The sequence below is a fragment of the Panulirus ornatus genome, chromosome 44, assembly GCF_036320965.1.
Source record: "Panulirus ornatus isolate Po-2019 chromosome 44, ASM3632096v1, whole genome shotgun sequence".
NCBI classification, from domain to species: domain Eukaryota; kingdom Metazoa; phylum Arthropoda; class Malacostraca; order Decapoda; family Palinuridae; genus Panulirus; species Panulirus ornatus.
This window is the reverse complement of record NC_092267.1, coordinates 3133717-3157742: the sequence shown is the minus strand read 5'-3', so window position 1 is coordinate 3157742 and position 24026 is coordinate 3133717. Positions and strand designations below refer to the sequence as shown.

Below are 24026 nucleotides of genomic sequence, written 5' to 3'. Positions count from 1 at the left end.
CAAATGCACAAATGTACACAGAAATACAAGGGACGTCGAGGAGAAAGAGGCCATCTGGGTCCCTTCCATGCTTTTTGTGAGAGTGGCACTCAGAGATTAGTGTGGTCATAGCGGCACAGTTATCGGATCCCCAATCTTTATTTTCTTCTGGGAACAGTTTTGTGGCAACACAATCGTCCCTAAGCAGAGCTTCTAGAGCAATCTACATCACCCCAGACTGACTCCCATAAAGAAGCAGCTCGTCCTTCATTGTTGTCATACATCACTGGTCTCAGGGCGGCTTGGACTCTGTACAAAAAGATTAGATCTCATGCACGTCATTTCTTTCCATTCCCACACGCTTTCGTTCTCTAGGTTCTTTTCCTCATTTCAAATTTCCTTCCACGACATAAATTATGAGACGTTTCTTATAATGTTCCGCCATTCTGAGTATATTTTCTATATTTTTCACTCTCACTTCTATCCTTCCTTTGCATCTATACTAACAATAGCAAGGCTTACGGATGAGCGTTAACCTCCAATTAGACAACCACTACTTGACAAACTGTCCCACGAGAACTGCACTTTACGTTATCATATAAGTAAACAGATGTTTCACTCTTGGATCCTGAACGAACGTCTTTACGTAACACTGAAGTCATATATATGTCTTAAGTAACGTAATATGAAAAGCAACAGGCGAGAGCGCTACCGCTAGGGAACAGGGGTCCCAGGTTCGATCCTGGTTGTTGGAGGTTTGTATGTTCTATGAAGGTGCGCGTTCCTATGCACTTTGTTCGTATTCATATACCTCCGCGTTGTACAGTTAGGCTCGGTAGAATGCTATCTGCTGGCTGTGTGATGCCGATGGGAAATGACCGGTGTAGACCCCGTTGTTCACCAACGTGAGACGAAGGGTATTCGAGTACATGGTATTCGAATAGTCATCTCCCGATTAGAGGCGGTCATAGCCTAGAGGTAGCGCTCCCGCCTGTTGTGCAGGGGTTCTGGGTTCATTCCTGGCTGTAGGAGGATTGTATGATACACACACACACACACACACACACACACACATATATATATATATATATATATATATATATATATATATATATATATATATATATAGATTAATACGACAGCGTATTTACGGTTATCAATCTTGTTCTTATATATTTTCTAGTTTTATTGATACTCTTCTACCATTAGGTGGCTGGTCAAACACCAGTAGTCCAAAATCATATATTTCATTTTGATTAACCTTTCATCTTCACACAGGCATCATCTGGATTCTACAAAAAGAGGGAAAAAATTATGTTCAAAAATTTGGATATGAATTGTTAAATGCAAAGAACATGTATATAAGAAACATACCACAGTACATAAAACGTAAAAAGTATGAGGAAAACACTGTGAGCAAGACAAACCAACAATAGCATGACGGGTAGTATGAAACACAAAATATGAATACAGAAATATATATAAAAAAAAACTTACACAAAAGAAAAACAGAACAATCTAACACGAAATAAGAATAAGGACAGACCATCACTAAAGACACTAAGTTAGGCAAAGCGAGACCGTTATTGTCCTGGTTAGGCGATGAAGTCAGGTCAGGCTCGTTTGATTCTCTATTGCCTTCATAACCCAGGACCGGGTTGGTCAGTGACCCCTTCCCCTTCTCCCGAAATGGCGGACTCAGTAGCTTTTGGCGGTGTAATAACACGTCTTTAAATCCCAACACTAACATACGGACTCCGTCCTGTCACCACCTTGCCGTAATAGTGTCGACTTCAGCAAGACAGTAGCAGGACGGAGTCTGTGTGTTGGTGTTGGGAGTTATAAACTTGATGAATTGTATGCACCAGATGAGGCGGATTGTCTCCGTGGAACATATAATGCAGCGTGTATTGAAAAATACATACTGAATTTATCTAAACTCCCATCGAATTGTGATTCCACTTTCATATATATATATATATATATATATATATATATATATATATATATATATATATATATATATATATATATATATTACTCGAGGATCCCTTCTTCAAAGGTCCTTGCAACTTCATGGCTGCGCTACACCCAGTGGCAGTGGAGGATAGACTTGTTTTCACGAGAGAAAGCCTTTAAGGAGACTAATAAACCACTGACTGGAAATTTTCTTTCAGTCAGAGTTACGTTTGTCGTTGATAGATTTATGAAAACCATCATCTGGGCTAAACATGTAAACCCTTTAGAGGACTACCACTTAATTCACGATTTTCAGTATGGCTGTGGACGAAATCGTTCTTGTCTGACGTCTGACAAATCTGCTTGATTCTTCCAATATGTAAATCAACATATATAATGAAGGTAGAGCAGTTGATGTCATTTATCAAGATTTTCAATTGGCATTCGATTAAGGTCCACATCAAAGGTTACTCACAAAAGGTAACTCGTATGGTAGTGGTTGTACTTTGGTGGCTAGGGAACTGGTTGACTGGCCATGAACAAGGAATAGTTATCAAACCTTAGAATAGGTAGACGTGACAAGTGGGGTGCCCCAGGTATCGGTCTTGAGACCAATTCTCTTTCGTGTATTGATAATACTGAAATTGAAAAGCATTATGGTAAGGTATAGAAATTCGCGGGCGATACTAAGATGGGCAACAGATATATAATAGAACTGATTGTTTGCTGCATCAGACTGACAGACAGATTGATGGGCTTCGAAAAGGTAAACGAGTTTTGATACTGATAAGTGCACATTTTACATTACGGTAATATATATATATATATATATATCCCTGGGGATAGGGGAGAAAGAATACTTCCCACGTATTCCCTGCGTGTCGTAGAAGGCGACTAAAAGGGAGGGAGCGGGTGGCTGGAAATCCTCCCCTCTTGTTTTTTTTTCAATTTTCCAAAAGAAGGAACAGAGAAGGGGGCCAGGTGAGGATATTCCCTCAAAGGCCCAGTCCTCTGTTCTTAATGCTACCTCGCTATCGCGGGAAATGGCGAATAGTACGAAAAAAGAAAAAGAAAGATTACATATATATGGATATGCTAGAAACAGTGTGAATTCTGTTGATCTACAAAAAATAAATTAGGAATATGTGATTTGGGTAATACCTTCTGGTGACCCATCAGTAAGTGGGCAGCGCAAAGAAGTAGTAAAAAGGAAGAACAAATTCTTAGATTCATTGGGCAGAATTTTTGGAATTTCAGTCTCGGGAAATTACCCCCCACTCTTTATAATTCACAAGTTCGTCCATATCTTGAATATTGTGCTCAGTGTTGGTTATCCTACTTGAAGAAAAACATAGATAGAATGGAAAGGGTACGAAGGAGAGCAGCCAACATGATTCCCGGACTAAGAAACAAATCCTATGAAAGCCGACTTAAATCTATGTAGCATAGAAATGAGAAAGTTAAGATGTGAACTAATACAGGCGTTCAAAACCATCAGAGGATTCGATGATCTTGACCTAACAAGCTGCTTTCGGATGGATCAGTCTGATTCCACTCGTAATTATGTCTATAAACTCGTATTTGAAAATGTCTCATTAGAGTTAGGCGTTTCTAATCTCGAGTGAGGCAAAGTAAATATTCTTCAACAGGATTATGTTTCTATGTGGAATGATTGACGAATTACGAGTGGTTAAAGCTCGTGCACACACACACACACACACACACACACACACACACACACACACACACACACACCATCCTGGAGACTGTGTAACCAGTCCCTTACCTCACCAGGTGTGGTGTACAAGGCGACTGCTGAAGACGAGGACCTGGGCCTCACCTGCACTCTGGGACCTGGCCTCAACACCCGCTGCCCGTGCGCTACCATCCATTACTCCATCTTGGACCAATATGATACAAAGGTTCACCACTTTTTTGATATCCATGACTCGTCTGGCCAGATCTTCCTCAAGCCTGAGGTCATCCTCGAGCCTGGGAGGCACTACCAGGTGCACATCCTCGCCTCGAGTAAGTACTCAAAACATGAGGATCTGACGTCTATCTACGTGTTATCAATTTATCTGTTGCTAATGATATGGTTAATATTTGTGTTGCACAGGGGTCCCGGATTCGATCCTGGCTGTTGGAGGTATGCATGTTATCTGAAAGTGCGCGTTCATATGTGCTTAGCTCGTGTATGTATATATATATATATATATATATATATATATATATATATATATTTTTTTTTTTTTTTTTCAAACTATTCGCCATTTCCCGCATTAGCGAGGTAGCGTTAAGAACAGAGGACTGGGCCTTTTTCGGAATATCCTCACCTGGCCCCCTCTGTTCCTTCTTTTGGAAAAAAAAAAAAAAAAAAAAAAACGAGAGGGGAGGATTTCCAGCCCCCCGCTCCCTCCCCTTTTAGTCGCCTTCTACGACACGCAGGGAATACGTGGGAAGTATTCTTAATCCCCTATCCCAGGGATAATTATATATACATATATATATATATATTTTATTATATATATATTTATATATATATATATATATATATATATATATATGTATATATATATATACAGAGGGGCAAGTATGAAGTCTGTTGGGGATGAGAGAGCTTGGGAAGTGAGTCAGTTGTTGTTCGCTGATGATACAGCGCTGGTGGCTGATTCATGTGAGAAATGCAGAAGCTGGTGACTGAGTTTGGTAAGTGTGTGGAAGAAGAAAGTTGAGAGTAAATGTGAATAAGAGCAAGGTTATTAGGTACAGTAGGGGTGAGGGTCAAGTCAATTGGGAGGTGAGTTTGAATGGAGAAAAACTGGAGGAAGTGAAGTGTTTTATATATTATATTAATATATATATATATATATATTATATATATATATATATAATATATATATATATATATATTATCCCTGGGATAGGGGAGAAAGAATACTTCCCACGTATTCCCTGCGTGTCGTAGAAGGCGATTAAAAGGGGAGGGAGCGGGGGGCTGGAAATCCTCCCTTCTCGTTTTTTTTTTAATTTTCCAAAAGAAGGAACAGAGTAGGCCAGGTGAGGATATTCCCTCAGGGGCCCAGTCCTCTGTTCTTAACGCTATCTTGCTAACGCGGGAAATGGCGAATAGTTTGAAAGAAAAAAAAAAATATATATATATATATATATATATATATATATATATATATATATATATATATATATATATTTATTTATTTTGCTTTGTCGCTGTCTCCCGCATTTGCGAGGTAGCGCAAGGAAACAGAAGAAAGAAATGGCCCAACCCACCCCCATACACATGTATATACACACACGTCCACACACGCAAATATACATACCTATACATCTCAATGTACACATATATATACACACACAGACACATACATATATACCCATGCACACAATTCACACAGTCTGCCTTTATTCATTCCCATCGCCACCTCACCACACATGGAATATATATATATATACCTCGCAAACGCGGGAAACAGCGACAAAGTATAAAAAAAAAAAAAAAAAAAAAAAAATATATATATATATATATATATATATATATATATATATATATATATATATATATATATATATATATATATATTAAAGACAGCTTTATGTTGAAATAAGCCGTTGCTCTCTTGGGCTATACCAACACCATACCTATGTTGTGAGATCCTAGTCTCCAAATCTTTCGTCGATTGTCCAATATCAAATTGGTTACACTCTTTACATGGGACTTTATAAACATCACCTGTATCGCTTGATGGACTTTATAAACATCACCTGTATCACTTGATGGGCTACTTTTGATGAGGACTTTCTTGATGATGCTGTCATATTTGAATACTACTTGTACATTAAGTGCTTTGAGAATGTGAACCCATTTCACTCTGCTGCATCTCCCCATGTCATCGCAGATTCCAACGACACCAGGAGAAATCCGAGCCATCCAATGATGGACGTCCAGATCCTGACGGTATTGGTTCATAGCGGCGACGGCCTTCAGGAACTTCTCTAGCAGGTGATGTGAACACTAGGGTTTGAGAGATGCCACGGCAGGTAAGGTAAGCACCTCTGCTGAAGGAGGAGGGAGCTGGTGCCACGGCTGCCTCTATGTACAAACGAGACTATACGGTAATATGAAGGGGTTGTGAGCGGTTCTTGTAATGATTCCACTTTGGTATCCAAGTGTTCTCCTTGCGATGACCAAAGTTGATCATGGGTCTTTTGTGTTTAGGTGAGCATTGGTGTGAGATATTGGGTATATGCTATACACACACACATATATATATATATATATATATATATATATATATATATATATATATATATATTTTCTTTTTTTTTTACTTTGTCGCTGTCTCCCGCGTTTGCGAGGTAGTGCAAGGAAACAGACGAAAGAAATGGCCCAACCCACCCCCATACACATGTATATACATACACGTCCACACACGCAAATATACATACCTATACATCTCAACGTATACATATATATATATAATCACACAGACAAAAAAAAAAAATACATATATACACATGTACATAGTTCATACTGTACTAACTATGGTACGACCTTACCAAACGTGACTTTTCACCTCCGTCTGGTCAAGCTTACACCGCAAGTGAAGAGCCACCTTTGCCGACGCTGTATTATTGGGAATATGGTCTCGTTAAAGACCTTCTCAGCTCAAAGGAGTCTACCTTTCCCCACCACTTGGAGTAGAGCAGCCTTGGGTTACAGAATCCTTTAGAAAGGTCTTGGGCAACTTTAGGAATCTTTCGTAGAAATTAGTCCCTAGGTAAACATAGATAAACAGATTCGTGTTCAAAACATCAGTAAAATGGATGAAACATATGGCAGTTTTGCTTTTTATATAGAATTTGCAGACATGAAAATATCACGGTTGATTCGGTTAAGGAAGAGTGCAGTGCGGTGAGAGTGAGTATGACCTTAGAATTACCTGCAACACTCAAGGATGTTCTCAAGGTGGTGGTTCTAACTTGATGTTGACAGCCAGTGTTCCTAGCACGTATCACAACAGCTTACTGGAATGTGTAAGGCCTTATCGTACATTAGATGAAACAGGTAGGATTAACTCATTCATTAGGGACGTCATTGATATAACACAGTGTAAAATGGATAGTTTATCATTTTGGATGCTAATTTTCAGTTAATGTTGACAAACAGCGAATAAGTAATACTATGGCAGATTGAAAGAAAGGCAACTGGGAAAACAACAAGTTTGTGGAGAGACTTGATGTTCATCAAACTTTGTTTACGTCAGAACATTTCAAGTGTACGAGATGATAAGTTAGTGAAAACGATTTTGATATTTCTGCATAATCTGATATGCCAGGAGTTTAAGTTTAGAAAGCAGAAACAAAGAGAATTAAGCGATGGATTTGGATTGTTTAGTGTAAAGAGATATTAAGAGAATACATAACCTAAGTTTCTCTGAACACTCTTAGGAAACGCTTCCCTTCAACCCTGTCATTGACTCAAACGAGGTCGTCGCAGATCAGGAGGAACTCAAAAACGATCTTAGTGGGCTGGACGACCTTGATGAGGAAGGCACTGGTGATTACGCCATGGACTTGGAGGCAAACCCGATGGAACCACAAACTCGAGTCAAAGAGAAAGTAAGTGTTATTCGAATATTTCCCGTCACTGATTTTTCACAGTTTCTGGAGTTAAGTCATCTGATTTGGTGATTATGTAACTGGATAGTTCAGTCATCGGTTCGAAAGTCAGGAGGGTGGTTAGTGACTATGATACTTAGGCCCTCTGGTTCTTTTGTTAGAAGTTAGGTACGTGACGAGGAAGTTGACAAGTGTACCTGGGGCATCCCTGGTGCAGGCTATGAGAGTCTTCACCCTGCACACTGGGTTGAGTCTAGGCTGCTGGAATCAGTCGTTGGTCGAGCAGGCTGTTGGAAGCCGCAGCCCTAAGGCCTACAGAGCTACCAACAGACTGGCTTGTCTGGTACACTTTGTAGGTACTTGTCCAGTGCACACTCCAACTTTACCGTGCTGTCCATCCTGTTTCTGATGGTAGCAGCGAGATGTTGAAGAGTCTTGGGCTCTGGATGTTTATGTTTTTTTTCTCTCTCTTTTAGAGCATATCACACCTTTTGATTTCAGAGGCAGTATTTTGCAAAGTCTTCCATACCAGTCGTGCCAGTAGAATGTTATTTCCGAATGTGAGTTGAGAATCAGACCCTCTAGGATTTACCTCTCCTGTTTGTGCTCCTGGCAATGTAGCCTCAGAGATATCAGAGTTCCCGGTAAGTTAGGTCCTTTACCACACTAGTATGGGTTGCATAAGATCACTGAACATTTTCTAGTTCCACAGTTTCGCCCGCTTTATAGGATGATGTTAGGAAGCAGCACATTCAGTTCGTGAAAAATTTATATCTTTAAACAATAGCAGCATTAGTGTTTCTTCTCTTGTCTTGAAGGTCCGGAAGATCCACCCCGCCATGCCTTTGCATGAGGCAACAGTTGTTTTCTTGTACGTGCTAAGTATTAGGTCGTTGGGCAATATTACTCCTAGGTCTTCCACATTATCCATCTGGTTTATGATACATATATATATATATATATATATATATATATATATATATATATATATATATATATATATATATATATATATATATATTTTTTTTTTTTTTTTGCTTTGTCGCTGTCTCCCGCGTTTGCGAGGTAGCGCAAGGAAACAGACGAAAGAAATGGCCCAACCCACCCCCATACACATGTATATACATACGTCCACACACGCAAATATACATACCTACACAGCTTTCCATGGTTTACCCCAGACGCTTCACATGCCCTGATTCAATCCACTGACAGCACGTCAACCCCGGTATACCACATCGATCCAATTCACTCTATTCCTTGCCCTCCTTTCACCCTCCTGCATGTTCAGGCCCCGATCACACAAAATCTTTTTCACTCCATCTTTCCACCTCCAATTTGGTCTCCCACTTCTCCTCGTTCCCTCCACCTCCGACACATATATCCTCTTGGTCAATCTTTCCTCACTCATTCTCTCCATGTGCCCAAACCATTTCAAAACACCCTCTTCTGCTCTCTCAACCACGCTCTTTCTATTTCCACACATCTCTCTTACCCTTACGTTACTTACTCGATCAAACCACCTCACACCACACATTGTCCTCAAACATCTCATTTCCAGCACATCCATCCTCCTGCGCACAACTCTATCCATAGCCCACGCCTCACAACCACACAACATTGTTGGAACCACTATTCCTTCAAACATACCCATTTTTGCTTTCCGAGATAATGTTCTCGACTTCCACACATTCTTCAAGGCTCCCAGGATTTTCGTCCCCTCCCCCACCCTATGATCCACTTCCGCTTCCATGGTTCCATCCGCTGCCAGATCCACTCCCAGATATCTAAAATACTTTACTTCCTCCAGTTTTTCTCCATTCAAACTTACCTCCCAATTGACTTGACCCTCAACCCTACTGTACCTAATAACCTTGCTGTTATTCACATCTATTCTTAACTTTCTTCTTTCACACACTTTACCAAACTCAGTCACCAGCTTCTGCAGTTTCTCACATGAATCAGCCACCAGCGCTGTATCATCAGCGAACAACAACTGACTCACTTCCCAAGCTCTCTCATCCACAACAGACTTCATACTTGCCCCTCTTTCCAAAACTCTTGCATTCACCTCCCTAACAACCCCATCCATAAACAAATTAAACAACCATAGAGACATCACACACCCCTGCCGCAAACCTACATTCACTGAGAACCAATCACTTTCCTCTCTTCCTACACGTACACATGCCTTACATCCTCGATAAAAACTTTTCACTGATTCTAACAACTTGCCTCCCACACCATATATTCTTAATACCTTCCACAGAGCATCTCTATCAACTCTATCATATGCCTTCTCCAGATCCATAAATGCTACATACAAATCCATTTTGCTTTTCTAAGTATTTCTCACATACATTCTTCAAAGCAAACACCTGATCCACACATCCTCTACCACTTCTGAAACCACACTGCTCTTCCGCAATCTGATGCTCAGTACATGCCTTCACCCTCTCAATCAATACCCTCCCATATAATTTCCCAGGAATACTCAACAAACTTATACCTCTGTAATTTGAGCACTCACTCTTATCCCCTTTGCCTTTGTACAATGGCACTATGCACGCATTCCGCCAATCCTCAGGCACCTCACCATGAGTCATACATACATTAAATAACCTTACCAACCAGTCAATAATACAGTCACCCCCTTTTTTAATAAATTCCACTGCAATACCATCCAAACCTGCTGCCTTGCCGGCTTTCATCTTCCGCAAAGCTTTTACTACCTCTTCTCTGTTTACCAAATCATTTTCCCTAACCCTCTCACTTATATATATATATATATATATATATATATATATATATATATATATATATATATATATATATATATATATATATCCTCACCTATACCGCAACCTTTAGGGGTCGATGAAGAGCTGGGTTGACTGTGGAACGACTGCCAGGACCAGGACTCGATCCTATGCCAGCAGACTGTGCGTGAATTACGGTTAGGAACATGACAGTAGTCATGTCGCTCAGTACTTTATCTAGGATCATGAATATGTTACATGATACTGTTATCAGTTATGACATGATTAATCAGGGTCTGGATACATTTATACATAATGCATTTGTCACTGACAACTCTTGACAATGAAAGTTAAGATAACAATCGAATGTCATTTCTCACTAGATAAAAGGAGCTTTTCTGAGACAGAGAGTTCACTGATAATCAGATTAGAAATCACTCCATGTAGTGTGTAATCATTAAACTGATTTTAATCTATCTTTGCATTGGTTGGCAGACGTGAATGACATGCAAATGATTTTTGAGAGACGTACAAACTCTCAGGATATGGATCATCCTGACTTGGATCCTACGAACAATTCATAATAATTTTTTACGTTTCAATTTATGGTTTGATGAAATAAAGATCTTTCTACTTATGTAGATGACTTCTACAAAGAATTATATTCACATCTGGTGAATCTAATGAAGTAATAGATATTGTTTCCAGAAAAAAGAAACAGATTTTCTTTCAGCAAATATTCCCTGTCAGAATTTTTTATTCTTAGAAGCGAGTTCCATACTTATCATGATCGCTCCAGGCTATGATGTAAAATGTTTACCTGGGAAATAGCTTTGTTAACAGCCATTCACAATATAATGATCGCTCCAGGTTATGATATAAAATGTTTACCTGGGAAATAGCTTTGTTAACAGCCATCCACAATATAATGATCGCTCCAGGCTATGATGTAAAATGTTTACCTGGGAAATAGCTTTGTTAACAGCCATTCACAATATAATGATCGCTCCAGGTTATGATATAAAATGTTTACCTGGGAAATAGCTTTGTTAACAGCCATTCACAATATAATGATCGCTCCAGGTTATGATATAAAATGTTTACCTGGGAAATAGCTTTGTTAACAGCCATCCAGAATTAGTTCTCTTGCCAAAGGTATATTGATACAAGATAATTAGTATAAAACAGCATTAAAAAGTTTGCCCTCAGTGCCGGAGGTCGTTAGCTTAGAAGACAATTACTGACAAGTCACCCAGGATGGAGTTAACACGATGCTTGGGTTACAGGTCGCTGGGAGTGAAGGGTTTGTACAAGACGCTCAGCTTATACACACTTTGGTCAAAACCAGTTCACAGGATGCTATCCAGCCAGGCGGTTCTGTCCACTACATTCAAGACGTTTCTCCCTCTCAGCTCAGTAAGTATAATTCCGTGTCTAACGCCAAAGAATATTAGACACTTTCTCTTTTATTTTTTTTCTCTCTTGGCGAGCGCTTTGCATATATATATACATATATATATATATATATATATATATATATATATATATATTTTTTTTTTTTTTTTTTTTTTGCCGCTGTCTCCCGCGTTTGCGAGGTAGCGCAAGGAAACAGACGAAAGAAATGGCCCAACCCACCCCCATACACATGTATATACATACGTCCACACACGCAAATATACATACCTACAAAGCTTTCCATGGTTTACCCCAGACGCTTCACATGCCTTGATTCAATCCACTGACAGCACGTCAACCCCGGTATACCACATCGCTCCAATTCACTCTATTCCTTGCCCTCCTTTCACATTGCACTCAAATAAGCACAGAGCTAATAGAGGACATCCAGAGGATGGGAGGAAAAAAATGTGACCAGAATCAAGAGAGCTGACTTACAGGTAAAGGTTAGAAACTTAGATTTTCCACCATGGACGAGAGATTGGAAACTTCATCCTAACCTTCATAAGTTTTCAAAATAGATCGACGATGTAGACGGTGAACATTTCTTTTAGTAATGTATGACTGCTCCAGAGTTATGTTACAGCATATTAGAGGACAGTTTGAATTCAAACACATATATATATACTCGAAACGTTCAAAGAGAAACATGATGACACTCTTAAATCACTGAATTATGATGAGGGAAATAACGAACAATGAAACTTGTGCACAAGGCCCTGATACAATGTAACAACCATTCCTTGGTGTTCCGTGTACTCGCAAAAATTTAATAACCTCCGTCCGGACTGACTTGGTTATGATAACCGCAGTGTCCACGAAAAAAAAGATGTCCGCCTCCAAATATTTTCAAAGGCGAAATACACATAAGGTTAATGGGTTAAGCGTATAACGCTCTCAGGGCGAAATTATTGTATATCTGGTCGCTGAGACTTGCGTTTCTGCGTGGGGGGGCCGTATGCAGAAAAATTCTTAGATTTCTGCTTATTTCTATGCTTAGCTGAGTAAGTGACTTAAGTGCCACACAGAAAAGGACTAAGCACGATGCTTAGCAAAACTTAAGCATAAGATTTGAGAAGGATGAAATGCAGTTTGGGTCAAAATATTTGTCGTCTTCTAAGCAAATACTTAAGCTTAGGGCAGCTTTTAGAAACATGCTTAGCAAAATTCTTAAAGTTAAGTAAAATTCTTTGGGGTTAAGCATACTTAAGTATTCTAAGAAGTTTTCTGCATACGGGACCAGCAACCCGCCTCAGTGTGTCTCAGCCTATCTTGAAGAAACGTTCTTTATCTAGTCCTCCTGGATGCAACTTGATTGTACGAATTTTGCTTCTGGGCAACTGTATTTCTTCCATCTGTTCTTCAAGATGATTGGCTCTTACTTCTCTACAAAGGTTTGGATTCAAGAAAATATATGTACACGGGAGTTTTCTTCCCTTTACATTCGATAAATTCATCGCTGTGTGCGTGAAGGCTGATGAATGACAGTACATCAAAGGAAATGTAAATTTGCCTCGGGATTTGTACTTAACCCGTTGTAGAGGTGTTCCATGTTGACTAATATATATATTTACGTATTTTCCAGATGGTGTTGGTCACCTGCAAGTGTATGAATGATCCTGTAAAGGGAAAATGATGATGGTCTAGGGTCGTGTGTTGCTGCCTGGATCTACAGGGAGGGATCGTCAGGAAAGCGAAGTCTCCCATCAACACTCAGTGCTACAGCCGTGACACTGGTGGCGAAAAGGTATCATTTGAGGACTCGTCTCGTTGTGGTTTATACAGGAGACAGAGACCACAAGAACTCGAGTGAGTCTCGTAACCTGAGTGAACAAAAAGAGAAACCTAACAAGAAAAAGAAAAACAACACTGAATACTAATCCCCCCCTTTTTTTTTTGAGTGTGTTTGAACAGCTCTAGGTACAGTAATGACCTCAAACTTGACCAAAGAACCCGAAGTGAAGTGCTCTTCTGCAGACCTAAATCAACACCTGTGTTAGATCATATGGCAGGATAACTGAAGATGAACTACACGTTCCAGGTTCTTGTGACTGAATTATATTTTTGTAATGTGTATAGCAACTATTTGTACATTTCTAGTCTTCCACGATGTTTAGAAATGTAATTTTGTGATCGGTTCGGTTGAAATTATAGTTCTTGAAGTATATGGCGCTGTATGAAAGCGTGCGACGATACAGGCCGAACTAGTTAAGGGATTAGAATGTCTCGTTATAAGTTTAGATGTAAGACATAAAATGTAGAAAATTTGTGTACGTATTTCTACCTCGACTTGCTCACTGTAGAAACAGAAGGGAAATGGATGGTGTCGTGTTTGTGAGACTGGATAATTCTTCAGGACTCGCTTGACTGTCTCAGTTAGTTGCTAGCTACCCGACCAGCAACCAGTCTAACTTTAACTTTCATAATGACTGAACGTATTCTTCTAGCTTTCTAAGCTTCCACCCTTTGTACAGCTTTCTTGTAATATGGTTTATTTGCTATTAAGTATCTGTCATTACGCAAATTTCTGCAACCTTTGGGGAAATATCCTCACTTGGCCCCTTTCTCTGTTCCTTCTTTTGGAAAATTACAAACGAGAGGGAAGGATTTCCAGCCCCCCTTTCCCTCCCCTTTTAGGCGCCTTCTAAGACGCGCAGGGAGTACGTGTCGTAGAAAGCGACTAAATGGGGCGGGAGCGGGGGGAGCTAGAAACCCTCCCTTTACTGTATTTTAAGTTTCTAAAAGTGGAAACAGAAGGAGTCACGCGGGGAGTGCTCATACTACTCGAAGGCTCAGATTGGGGTGTCTAGATGTGTGTGGATGAGGAGAAACAAGGAGAGATAGGTAGCGTGCTTGAGGAAAGAAACCTGGATGTTTTGGTTCTGAGTGAAACGAAGCTCAAGGGTGAAGGGGAAGAGTAGTTTGAGATGTTTTGGGAGTAAAGTCAGGGTTGGTGAAAGGACAAGAGCAAGGGAAGGATTAGCACTACTCCTGAAACAGGAGTGATGGGAGTATTTGATAGAGTGTAAGAAAGTAAACTTTAGATTTATATGAGCAAAACTGGAAGTAGATGGAGAGAGATGGGTGATTATTGGTGCATATGCACCTGGGCATGAGAAGAAAGTCCGTGATAGGCAAGTGTTTCGGGAGCAGGTGAGTGTGTTAGTAGTTTGATGCACGAAGCCGGGTTATAGTGATGGGTGATTTGAATGCAAAGGTGAGTAATGTGGCAGTTGAGGGAATAATTGGAGTGCATTGGGTGTTCAGTGTTGTAAATGGAAATGGTGAAGAGCTTGTAGATTTGTGTGCTGAAAAAGGACTGGTGATTGGGAATACCTGGTTTAAAAAGAGAGATATACATAACTATACGTATGTAAGTAGGGGAAAGAAGGCCAGAGAGAGCTATTGGATTACGTGTCAATGGATAGGCGCGTGAAAGAGAGACTTTTGGATGTTAATGTGCTGAAAAGTGCAACTGGAGGGATGTCTGATCATTATCTTGTGGAGGCGAAGGTAAAGATTTGTAGAGGTTTTTAAAAAAGAAGAGAGAATGTCAGGGTGAAGAGAGTGGTGACAGTAAGTGAGCTTGGGAAGGAGACGAGTGTGAGGAGGTACCAGAAGAGACTGAGTACAGAATGGAAAAAGGAGAGAGCAAAGGACGTAAGGGGAGTGGGGGAGGAAGGGGATGTATTTAGGGAAGCAGTGATGGATTGCGCAAAAGATGCTTGTGCCATTAGAAGCGTGGGAATTGGGCTGATTAGAAAGGGTAGTGAGTGGTGGGATGAAGAAGTAAGAGTATTAGTGAAAGAGAAGAGAGAGGCATTTGGACGATTTTTGCAGGGAAAAAATGCAATTGAGTGGGAGATGTATAAAAGAAAGAGGCAGGAGGTCAAGAGAAAGGTGCAAGAGGTGAAAAAGAGGGCAAATGAGAGTTGGGGTGAGAGAGTATCATTAAATTTTAGGGAGAATAAAAAGATGTTTTGGAAGGAGGTAAATAAAGTGCGTAAGACATGATAACAAATGGGAACTTTGGTGAAGGGGGCTAATGGGCAGATAATAACAAGTAGTGGTGATGTGAGAATGAGATGGAGGGAGTATTTTGAAGGTTTGTTGAATGTGTTAGATGATAGAGGGCAGATATAGGGTGTTTTGGTCGAGATGGTGTGCGAAGTGAGAGGGTTAGGGAGAATGATTTGGTAAACAGAGAAGAGGTAGTAAAAGCTTTGCTGAAGATGAAAGCCGGCAAGGCAGCGGGTTTGGATGGTATTGCAGTGTGATTTATAAAAAAGCGGTGACTGTGTTTTTAACTGGTTGATAGGGATATTTAATGTATGTATAGCTCATAGTGCGGTGCCTAAGGATTGGCGGAATGCATGAATAGTACCATTGTAAAAAGGAAAGAGGATAAAGGTGAGAGCTCAAATTACAGAGGTATAAGTTTGTTGAGTATTCCTGGGAAATTATATGGGAGGGTATTGACTTAGGGGGTGAAAGCATATACAGAGCATCAGATTAGGGAAGATCAGTGTGGCAACAGAAGTGGTGGAGGATGTGTGGATCAGGTGTTTGCTTTGAAGAATGTATGTGAGAAATACTTAGCAAAGCAAATGGATTTGTATGTCGCATTTATGGATCTGGAGAAGGCATATGATAGAGTTGATAGAGATGCTCTGTGGAAGGTATTGAGAATATATGGTGTGGGAGGCAAGTTGTTAGAAGCAGTGAAAAGTTTTTATCGAGGATGTAAGGCTTGGGTACGTGTAGGAAGAGAGGAAAGTGATTGGTTCTCAGTAAATGTATGTTTGCGGCAGGGGTTTGTGATGTCTCCATAGTTGTTTAATTTGTTTATGGATGGGGTTGCTAGGGAGGTGAATGCAAGTTTTGGAGAGACGGGCAAGTATGCAGTCTGTTGTGGATGAGAGAGTTTGGGAAGTGAGTCAGTTGTTGTTCGCTGATGATACAGCGCTGGTGGCTGATTCATGTGAGAAACTGCAGAGGCTGGTGACTGAGTTTGGTAAAGTGTGTGAAAGAAGAAAGCTGAGAGTAAATGTGAATAAGAGCAAGGTTATTAGGTACAGTAGGGTTGAAGGACAAGTCAACTGGGAGGTAAGTTTGAATGGAGAAAAACTGGAGGAAGTGAAGTGTTTTAGATATCTTGGAGTGGATTTGGCAGCGGATGGAACCATGGAAGCGGAAGTGAATCATCGGGTGGTGGAGGGGGCGAAAGTTCTGGGAGCGTTGAAGAATGTGTGGAAGTCGAGAACATTAACTTGGAAAGCAAAAATGGGTATGTTTGAAGGAATAGTGGTTCCAACAATGTTATATGGTTGCGATGCGTGGGCTATAGATAGAGTTGTGTGGAGGAGGGTGGATGTGCTGGAAATGAGATGTTTAAGGACAATATGCGGTATGAGGTGGTTTGATCGAGTAAGTAATAATAGGGTAAGAGATATGTGTGGTAATAAAACGAGTGTGGTTGAGAGAGCAGAAGAGAGTGTTTTGAAAAGGTTTGGTCACATGGAGAGAATGAGTGAGGAAAAATTGACCATGAAGATATATGTGTCAGAGGTGGAGGGAACAAGTAGAAGTGGGAGACCAAATTGGAGGTGGAAAGATGGAGTGAAATAGACTTTGAGTGATCGGGGCCTGAACATGCAGAAGGGTGAGAGGTGTGCAAGGAATAGAGTGAATTAGTACGATGTGGTATAGCAGGGTCGACGTGCTGTCAATGGATTGAACCAGGGAATATGAAGCGTATGGGGTAAACCACGGAAAGTTCTGTGGGGCCTGGATGTGGAAAGGGAGCTGTGGTTTCAGTGCATTATACATGACAGCTAGAGTCTGAGTGTTAACGAATGTAACCTTCGTTTTCTTTTCCTAGCGCTACCTCGTGCACATGCGGGGGGAGGGGGTTATTTCATATGTAGCGGGGTGGCGATGGGAATGAATAGAGGCAGACAGTATGAATTACGTACATGTGTATATATATATATATATATATATATATATGTCTGTGTGTGTATATATATGTATACAGTAGGCCGTGTGCGACCGACATCACTTTCATGGACTTTTTGGGTTCTATCCTCTGGAGGAAGATGACCATGTCCTTTCACTCAGATAGAGACTCCGTTCACTGCCACCGAAGAACCCGGCACTGGCGTCCACGAACCCAGCATTGCCGGGGAAGAACCTGGCATTGGCACACCAACCAGTCAGACAGTGTTCATATCCCCAGCGAGCTGGACAGTGAGATACTGACCGCCATTGCCAGTATTTTACCCAGCCGGGTTCGTGTGTTGCCATGTTGCAGGATGAAAAAATGTCTGAAAAAATGCATCATGAAGATGAAGAAACGGAGACCAAAGTCCGCTACGGTTAACAACGCCCCCGACCAGCTGGTTACCGTGGAGCTCACGGGTCCCTTGCAGCCACAGCGTATAAGAACGTCTCCCTAATGTGGGCTCTTGTTTCTACTGATAATTTGTATGTTTGATCATATGGTCACCTATATTGTACACCCTCCCAGGCGAGGTTTACATTGGAGGCACACAGGCCTATGCAACACACACGATACTTATAATGTTATTGGTAGGATATACAAGGAACTGTTGCTGGTAGCATCACGGGAGAATACTGGCAAAGTTGGGTACATATAAGGAGTGTTGGTGGACACACACACGCATACATGCACCTTTGTACACCATTTGTATATGTTCCATGACTTTATCTGTGCGTATACGTACAGAGACACACACAAGCCTAATCCAGTTGTGTGTGTGTGTGTCTGTGTGTGTGTGTGAGGAAGTCTTGGTACACAAGGTTAGAAGACGAGGCGACCCAAGTTTAAAACTCTCCCCGTAACACTCAGCCAGTGATCACAAATAGCAATCACACACATTCTATATTGTACCAAGAAGTCTCGACACCCCCAGCCAGGGTCCTGCTATGTATTTGGAAATGATCACACGTTAGAGATGTGGCGCAGCTCGGTATGGTTGGTACGAATGACTGTGAACTGGGGAGCAACATCGGCATTGTTGGTACGACTGTGAGCTGCATCCCATAAAGACATGATGATAATTGTATTATATGATCTATTTGTCATAGAATAGAATGAAGAATGAGGTTGGATAGAATATAACATCATACCTAACACTGGTGACGATATGCTACAATGGTTCACAAAATAACTAAACGATACAACGATTTGCAACGTAAGGGTTGAGTTGGCAAATACGATTACAATGTATAATTTGCTGAGGTGAGGTTTGACACTGGAGCAGGCTCGACCAAAAAATGTATGAAGCTGACGATTCGGATATTGTATTAGCTTACAATGAAAGTAACTCGGAATGACTTACTTTGTCATCTGATTATACGAAGACAGTGATCTACTTTCATACTCCCTATCACCTGATATGGTGAGGTAACAGACACAGAACATATCAGCTAATGATGATAATGATTCGTGATGGCTGATAACGAACCACGACAACAACCATTACGAAACAATGTGGTTCAGTCTTGTTATGGGTGTGACACTTACGTATAGTGAGGCGTTATCATCAAGCCTGCACGACATAGGCCGAAGCAACTAGGAGACAGGACGAGGACTTGGCATTTCTGATCCTACTGTGTAACTTTGTGGGACAAACCCTGGCTGGAGCGGGCGGGCGGGCGGTCGGCTTGCCTCACTACCACACAACAGCTGAAGCTACTGATATCAGAGATGCCATCCGTGACAAAATGCCTTTACTTCCATCACAACCACCACTACCATACTTTCATTCAGCTCCTCCAGTGTGCAAGGAAACCGACCCTGAGAGCTGCAGACAACACCACCACCACTACCTGGCTTGTGGGAGAACGAGGTCTTCTTCTGCGATGAGAAGACGTTTTACACGGATGATGATGATGATGATGATGATGATGATGATGATGATGATGATGATGAGGATGATGATGACATTGTACCATACAGACGTCTGGTGCAAAACGAATACATGGCAAAGACTCAGTCTTCTCTCTCTCTCTCTCTCTCTCTCTCTCTCTCTCTCTCTCTCTCTCTCTCTCTCTCTCTCTCTCTGGTGCAAAATGAATACAAGGCAAAGATTCAATCTCTCTCTCTCTCTCTCTCTCTCTCTCTCTCTCTCTGGTGCAAAATGAATACAAGGCAAAGATTCAATCTCTCTCTCTCTCTCTCTCTCTCTCTCTCTCTCTCTCTCTCTCTCTGGTGCAAAATGAATACAAGGCAAAGATTCAATCTCTCTCTCTCTCTCTCTCTCTCTCTCTCTCTCTAGAAGCTCCAGTAAGGCTCGAATTTTATTCAGTATATGATCAGGGGTTAAAAAAGAAAGGCGAGGAAATGGGATGGGTGGAAAAAAAAAAAAATTCTACGAATTTTGAAGAATGTGAAGAAGTTGCCCTTTCTTTTCCTCGTCCTCCACCTGCCTGGATCCACTCAAATACTCCAGCACTCACTCTGCCTACCACGACTACCTCGCACGTTTTCTACATCAAATCTGTTAGAAAAACTTCTAACGGAGGTCTGCTCATTAGAATTTGCTCATATCTAGGTAAATGAATAACAAAATAAATGAATAATCTTGGTGAACACGACGTGGCATTACAATATTCAACAATGTTTCCGAGGCAATACTGTTGTTGTATGTGCAATTGCCAGTTAACCATCACCAGTCATTCACTGCTGCTATATATCGATCAATTGTGTCCTGTTCTGGTCTGGAAATGACAGTTTTAGATATGATACCGGAATACGCTTCACTACTAGGGTGCTAAAAATATATCTAACACGTTCCTATTTCCTGTTAACGTGTACTACTGGACACGTTTAATAATGTTACAATGCGAGCAGCGTAGTGTGAAAGGAGTTGTAGGATTGTTCTATAACTTTTCCTCTACGTTTAGTATATTGTGCTGTGATTTATGTGAATATACATACCACGGAGAGAGAGAGAGAGAGAGAGAGAGAGAGAGAGAGAGAGAGAGAGAGAGAGAGAGAGAGAGAGAGAGAGAGAGATCGCATATTCCCTTTGCAATTGGTTATTACATAAAAGAAACGGTTCATGATGTGTGATAATACTATCCAGATTTACGGACAGCCAGATTAGGTTATACAATTCGAAACATGTAGTTCGTAACGCAGATACAATTCCTTACATAGAGATACAATGTGGCATATAGACACACAGCTTAGAAAATGAAAGTAGCCTTCTCAAACAGAAATGCAATTTAGATTATAGAGTTTCGAATATAAAGATCCTTTTCTGAGCATAAAATTATACACCTCGAAATAGAGAGATACAGAATTCGAACCTCCTATATCCAATCTTGGCTTCGCTCAAGGGATATTGCCAGTGTATCTCTACAGGCTGAGGGTATAGAGGTAAAGGTATTACAAGACTGAGGACGACACAAGGGATTATCTTTCCTCTTTCACCAGAATCCCTCAGTCCTCGATAATCTCCTTTTCCTCTAAAAGTTGTCATGAAAGCCATATCTTTGTGCCTCTCTTTTATCCATTAGATTTGATATAGTATATATGAGGCTCATATATATATAAATATATATATATATACAAACAAAGTGCATGTGAACGCGCACCTTCATAGAACAAACAAACCTCCAACAGCCAGGATCGAACCCGGGACCCCTGTGCAACAGGCGGGAGCGCTGCCGTTAGGCTATGGTCGCCCCTAATAAGGAAATGACTATTCGGATACCCCGTGGCTCACCAACGTAAGACGAAGGGTATTTGAGTACATAATATTCGAATAATCATTTCCCTATTAGGGGTGATCATAGCCTAGCGTTAGCTCTCCCGCCTGTTGCACAGGGGTCCCGGGTTCGATCCTGGCTGTTGGAGGTTTGTATGATATATATATATATATATATATATATATATATATATATGTATGTATGGCTTGGCCACATGGAGAGAATTAGTGAGAAAAGATTGACAGGAGGATATATGTGTCGGAGGTGGAAGGAACGAAGGGAAGTGGGAAACCAAATTGGAGGTGGAAGGATGGAGTGAAAAAGATTTTGAGCGATCGGGGCCTGAACATGCAGGAGGGTGAAAGGCGTGCAAGGAATGCAGTGAATTGGAACGATGTGGTATACCGGGATCGACGTGCTGTCAGTGGATTGAACCAGGGCATGTGAAGCGTCTGGGGTAAACCATGAAAAGTTTTGTGGGGCCTGGATGTGGAAAGGGAGCCGTGGTTTCAGTGCAATATACGTGACAGCTAGAGACTGAGTGTGAACAAATGTGGCCTTAGTTGTCGTTTCCTAGCGCTACCTCGTGCGCATGCGGGGGGAGGGGGTTGTCATTTCATGTGTGGCGGGGTGGCGATTGGAATGAATACAGGCAGCAAGTACGAATTATATACACGTGTATATATGTATACATCTGTGTATGTATATATATATGTATACGTTGAAATGTAAAGGTATGTATATGTGCGTGTGTGGACGTGTATGTATATACATGTGTATGTGGGCGGGTTGGGCCTTTCGTCTGTTTCCTTACGCTACCTTGCTAACGCGGGAGACAGCGACAAAGTATAATGAATATAAGTAGATAATATATATCAGAACATGTAATGTTCACATGTATATGCATGAATCCCCAAACATATGCATACAAAACTATAAGCACGTACATATAAATCTATGCATACAAAGGCGCACATACACGTAAACACACGGGCATGGCAGTCGGCCCATACCCAACTCAGGTGCTTATCCTCCACTCAGGCCTGCCTGAGGTACATCTAGTTAGCAGTCATCAAAACATATAATTCTGTCTGTAATTGATGTTGAATGACTGACAGGGGTACTTGGTGTCTCATTCTTCCTCCAGACCATGAATATCGACCTGAATTTTCAGTTCTCGCAAACATGAAGCTGAAATCTGTTTCCGTAACAAACCGTCTGGCTCCATGATGAAATAATCTTAAGACAGAGTACTGCATGCAACGTAGCTGAAATCATTTCTTAAAGGTTTGTAAAGAATTTACCAATTTCTTTCTCATTTTCCAACTCTTTCCTCCAATCATTTCTGTCTATCCAGGCTTCATACCGCGTCGATTTCAGCTCTGATATTACGGAAGCCCTTCCCAGGTCAGCGTAAAAAAGCATCTCTTTTACCAAGTCATCATATTTCCTCTGAACACCGACTCCAAGTGAAGAACTACCAAGACACTGCAATCTATTTTCTGTGACCAGAAAGGATTTTTGAAAGACCTAAATCTTCACAAAGCCACCGAATCAGGCAAAATCCTCTCTCAGATCTCATTTTCTATGATAAAAGGAAAAGCTGATAATATCTTATAACAGTTCAAGATTATGGTCCCCACAGTAAAAACCCATTGGACGGTTCTTCTTAAGAAAAATAAAAAGAAATGATAAAAAAAACCCTAAAAGAATCATCATTCGAATATTTTTAGCCATCATTCTGACATTATCTGTTTACCAGCTCTCAAATACGACCCCAAGTGCTCTTGAATTCAGCTTCCTCGAGGCAACACCACGAACGAAAAGTCAGCTTTAGCTCGGCTGTAATCCCTGGGAATATAGTCTCGTCCAAAGAACTAATCACTCCAAATGTAGTCTACATTTTCCTTGCTACTGAAAGATAGCGTATACTTCATCTGCAGGAGCCTTTAGAAAGATTAAGGATAACAAAGAGACTCTCCCATACACATTGGATTTGTGGTGTATATATGTCCAACTGATCTATTTGTCACATCATAGGAGCTACGATAGATCAAAGTCCCAACGGACATAAGGTTGAGGACACACCAGAAACACTAGAATTCTGATGTGTGTCTTTTTTCTACCGTGTGGCCGAGGTAACCAGTGTTCGAATTCGAACAGTGGTGTATACTGTATACTGAGGAGACTGTGCTTCCATTAATGAAGTTTGGCTAAAGGTGACTTTGCACTCGTGGTGTAACCTTATGCAGGCGGAGTCTGGTAACACCTGATGCTTTTTCCTCTTAGAAGGGGTAGCGCCAGAAATGGATGAATGCAAGTCGTCGACCCCGCCACACGTGAAATGACAACCCCCCTCCCCCCGCATGTGCTCGGGGTAGCGCTAGGAAAAGACAACAAATGCCACCGAAACCACAGCTCCCTTTCCACATCCAGGCCCCACAGAACTTTCCATGGTTTACCCCAGACGCTTCACATGCCCTGGTTCAATCC

The 24026-nt window shown here is 41.1% G+C and overlaps 1 protein-coding gene across 1 annotated transcript in view; it reads left to right on the top strand.

The window, feature by feature from the left end:
- Nucleotides 1–14043, top strand: part of LOC139762804 (uncharacterized) — a 70502-nt gene extending 56459 nt beyond the window's left edge. The window contains exons 5-9 of the mRNA XM_071687957.1: nt 3733–3966; nt 5856–5959; nt 7408–7578; nt 11624–11753; nt 13378–14043. Coding sequence (XP_071544058.1) covers nt 3733–3966; nt 5856–5956 — 335 coding nt within the window. The 3' untranslated portion in view covers nt 5957–5959; nt 7408–7578; nt 11624–11753; nt 13378–14043. The remainder of the gene's footprint in view (nt 1–3732; nt 3967–5855; nt 5960–7407; nt 7579–11623; nt 11754–13377) is intronic.
- The last annotated feature ends 9983 nt before the right edge of the window (nt 14044–24026 follow it).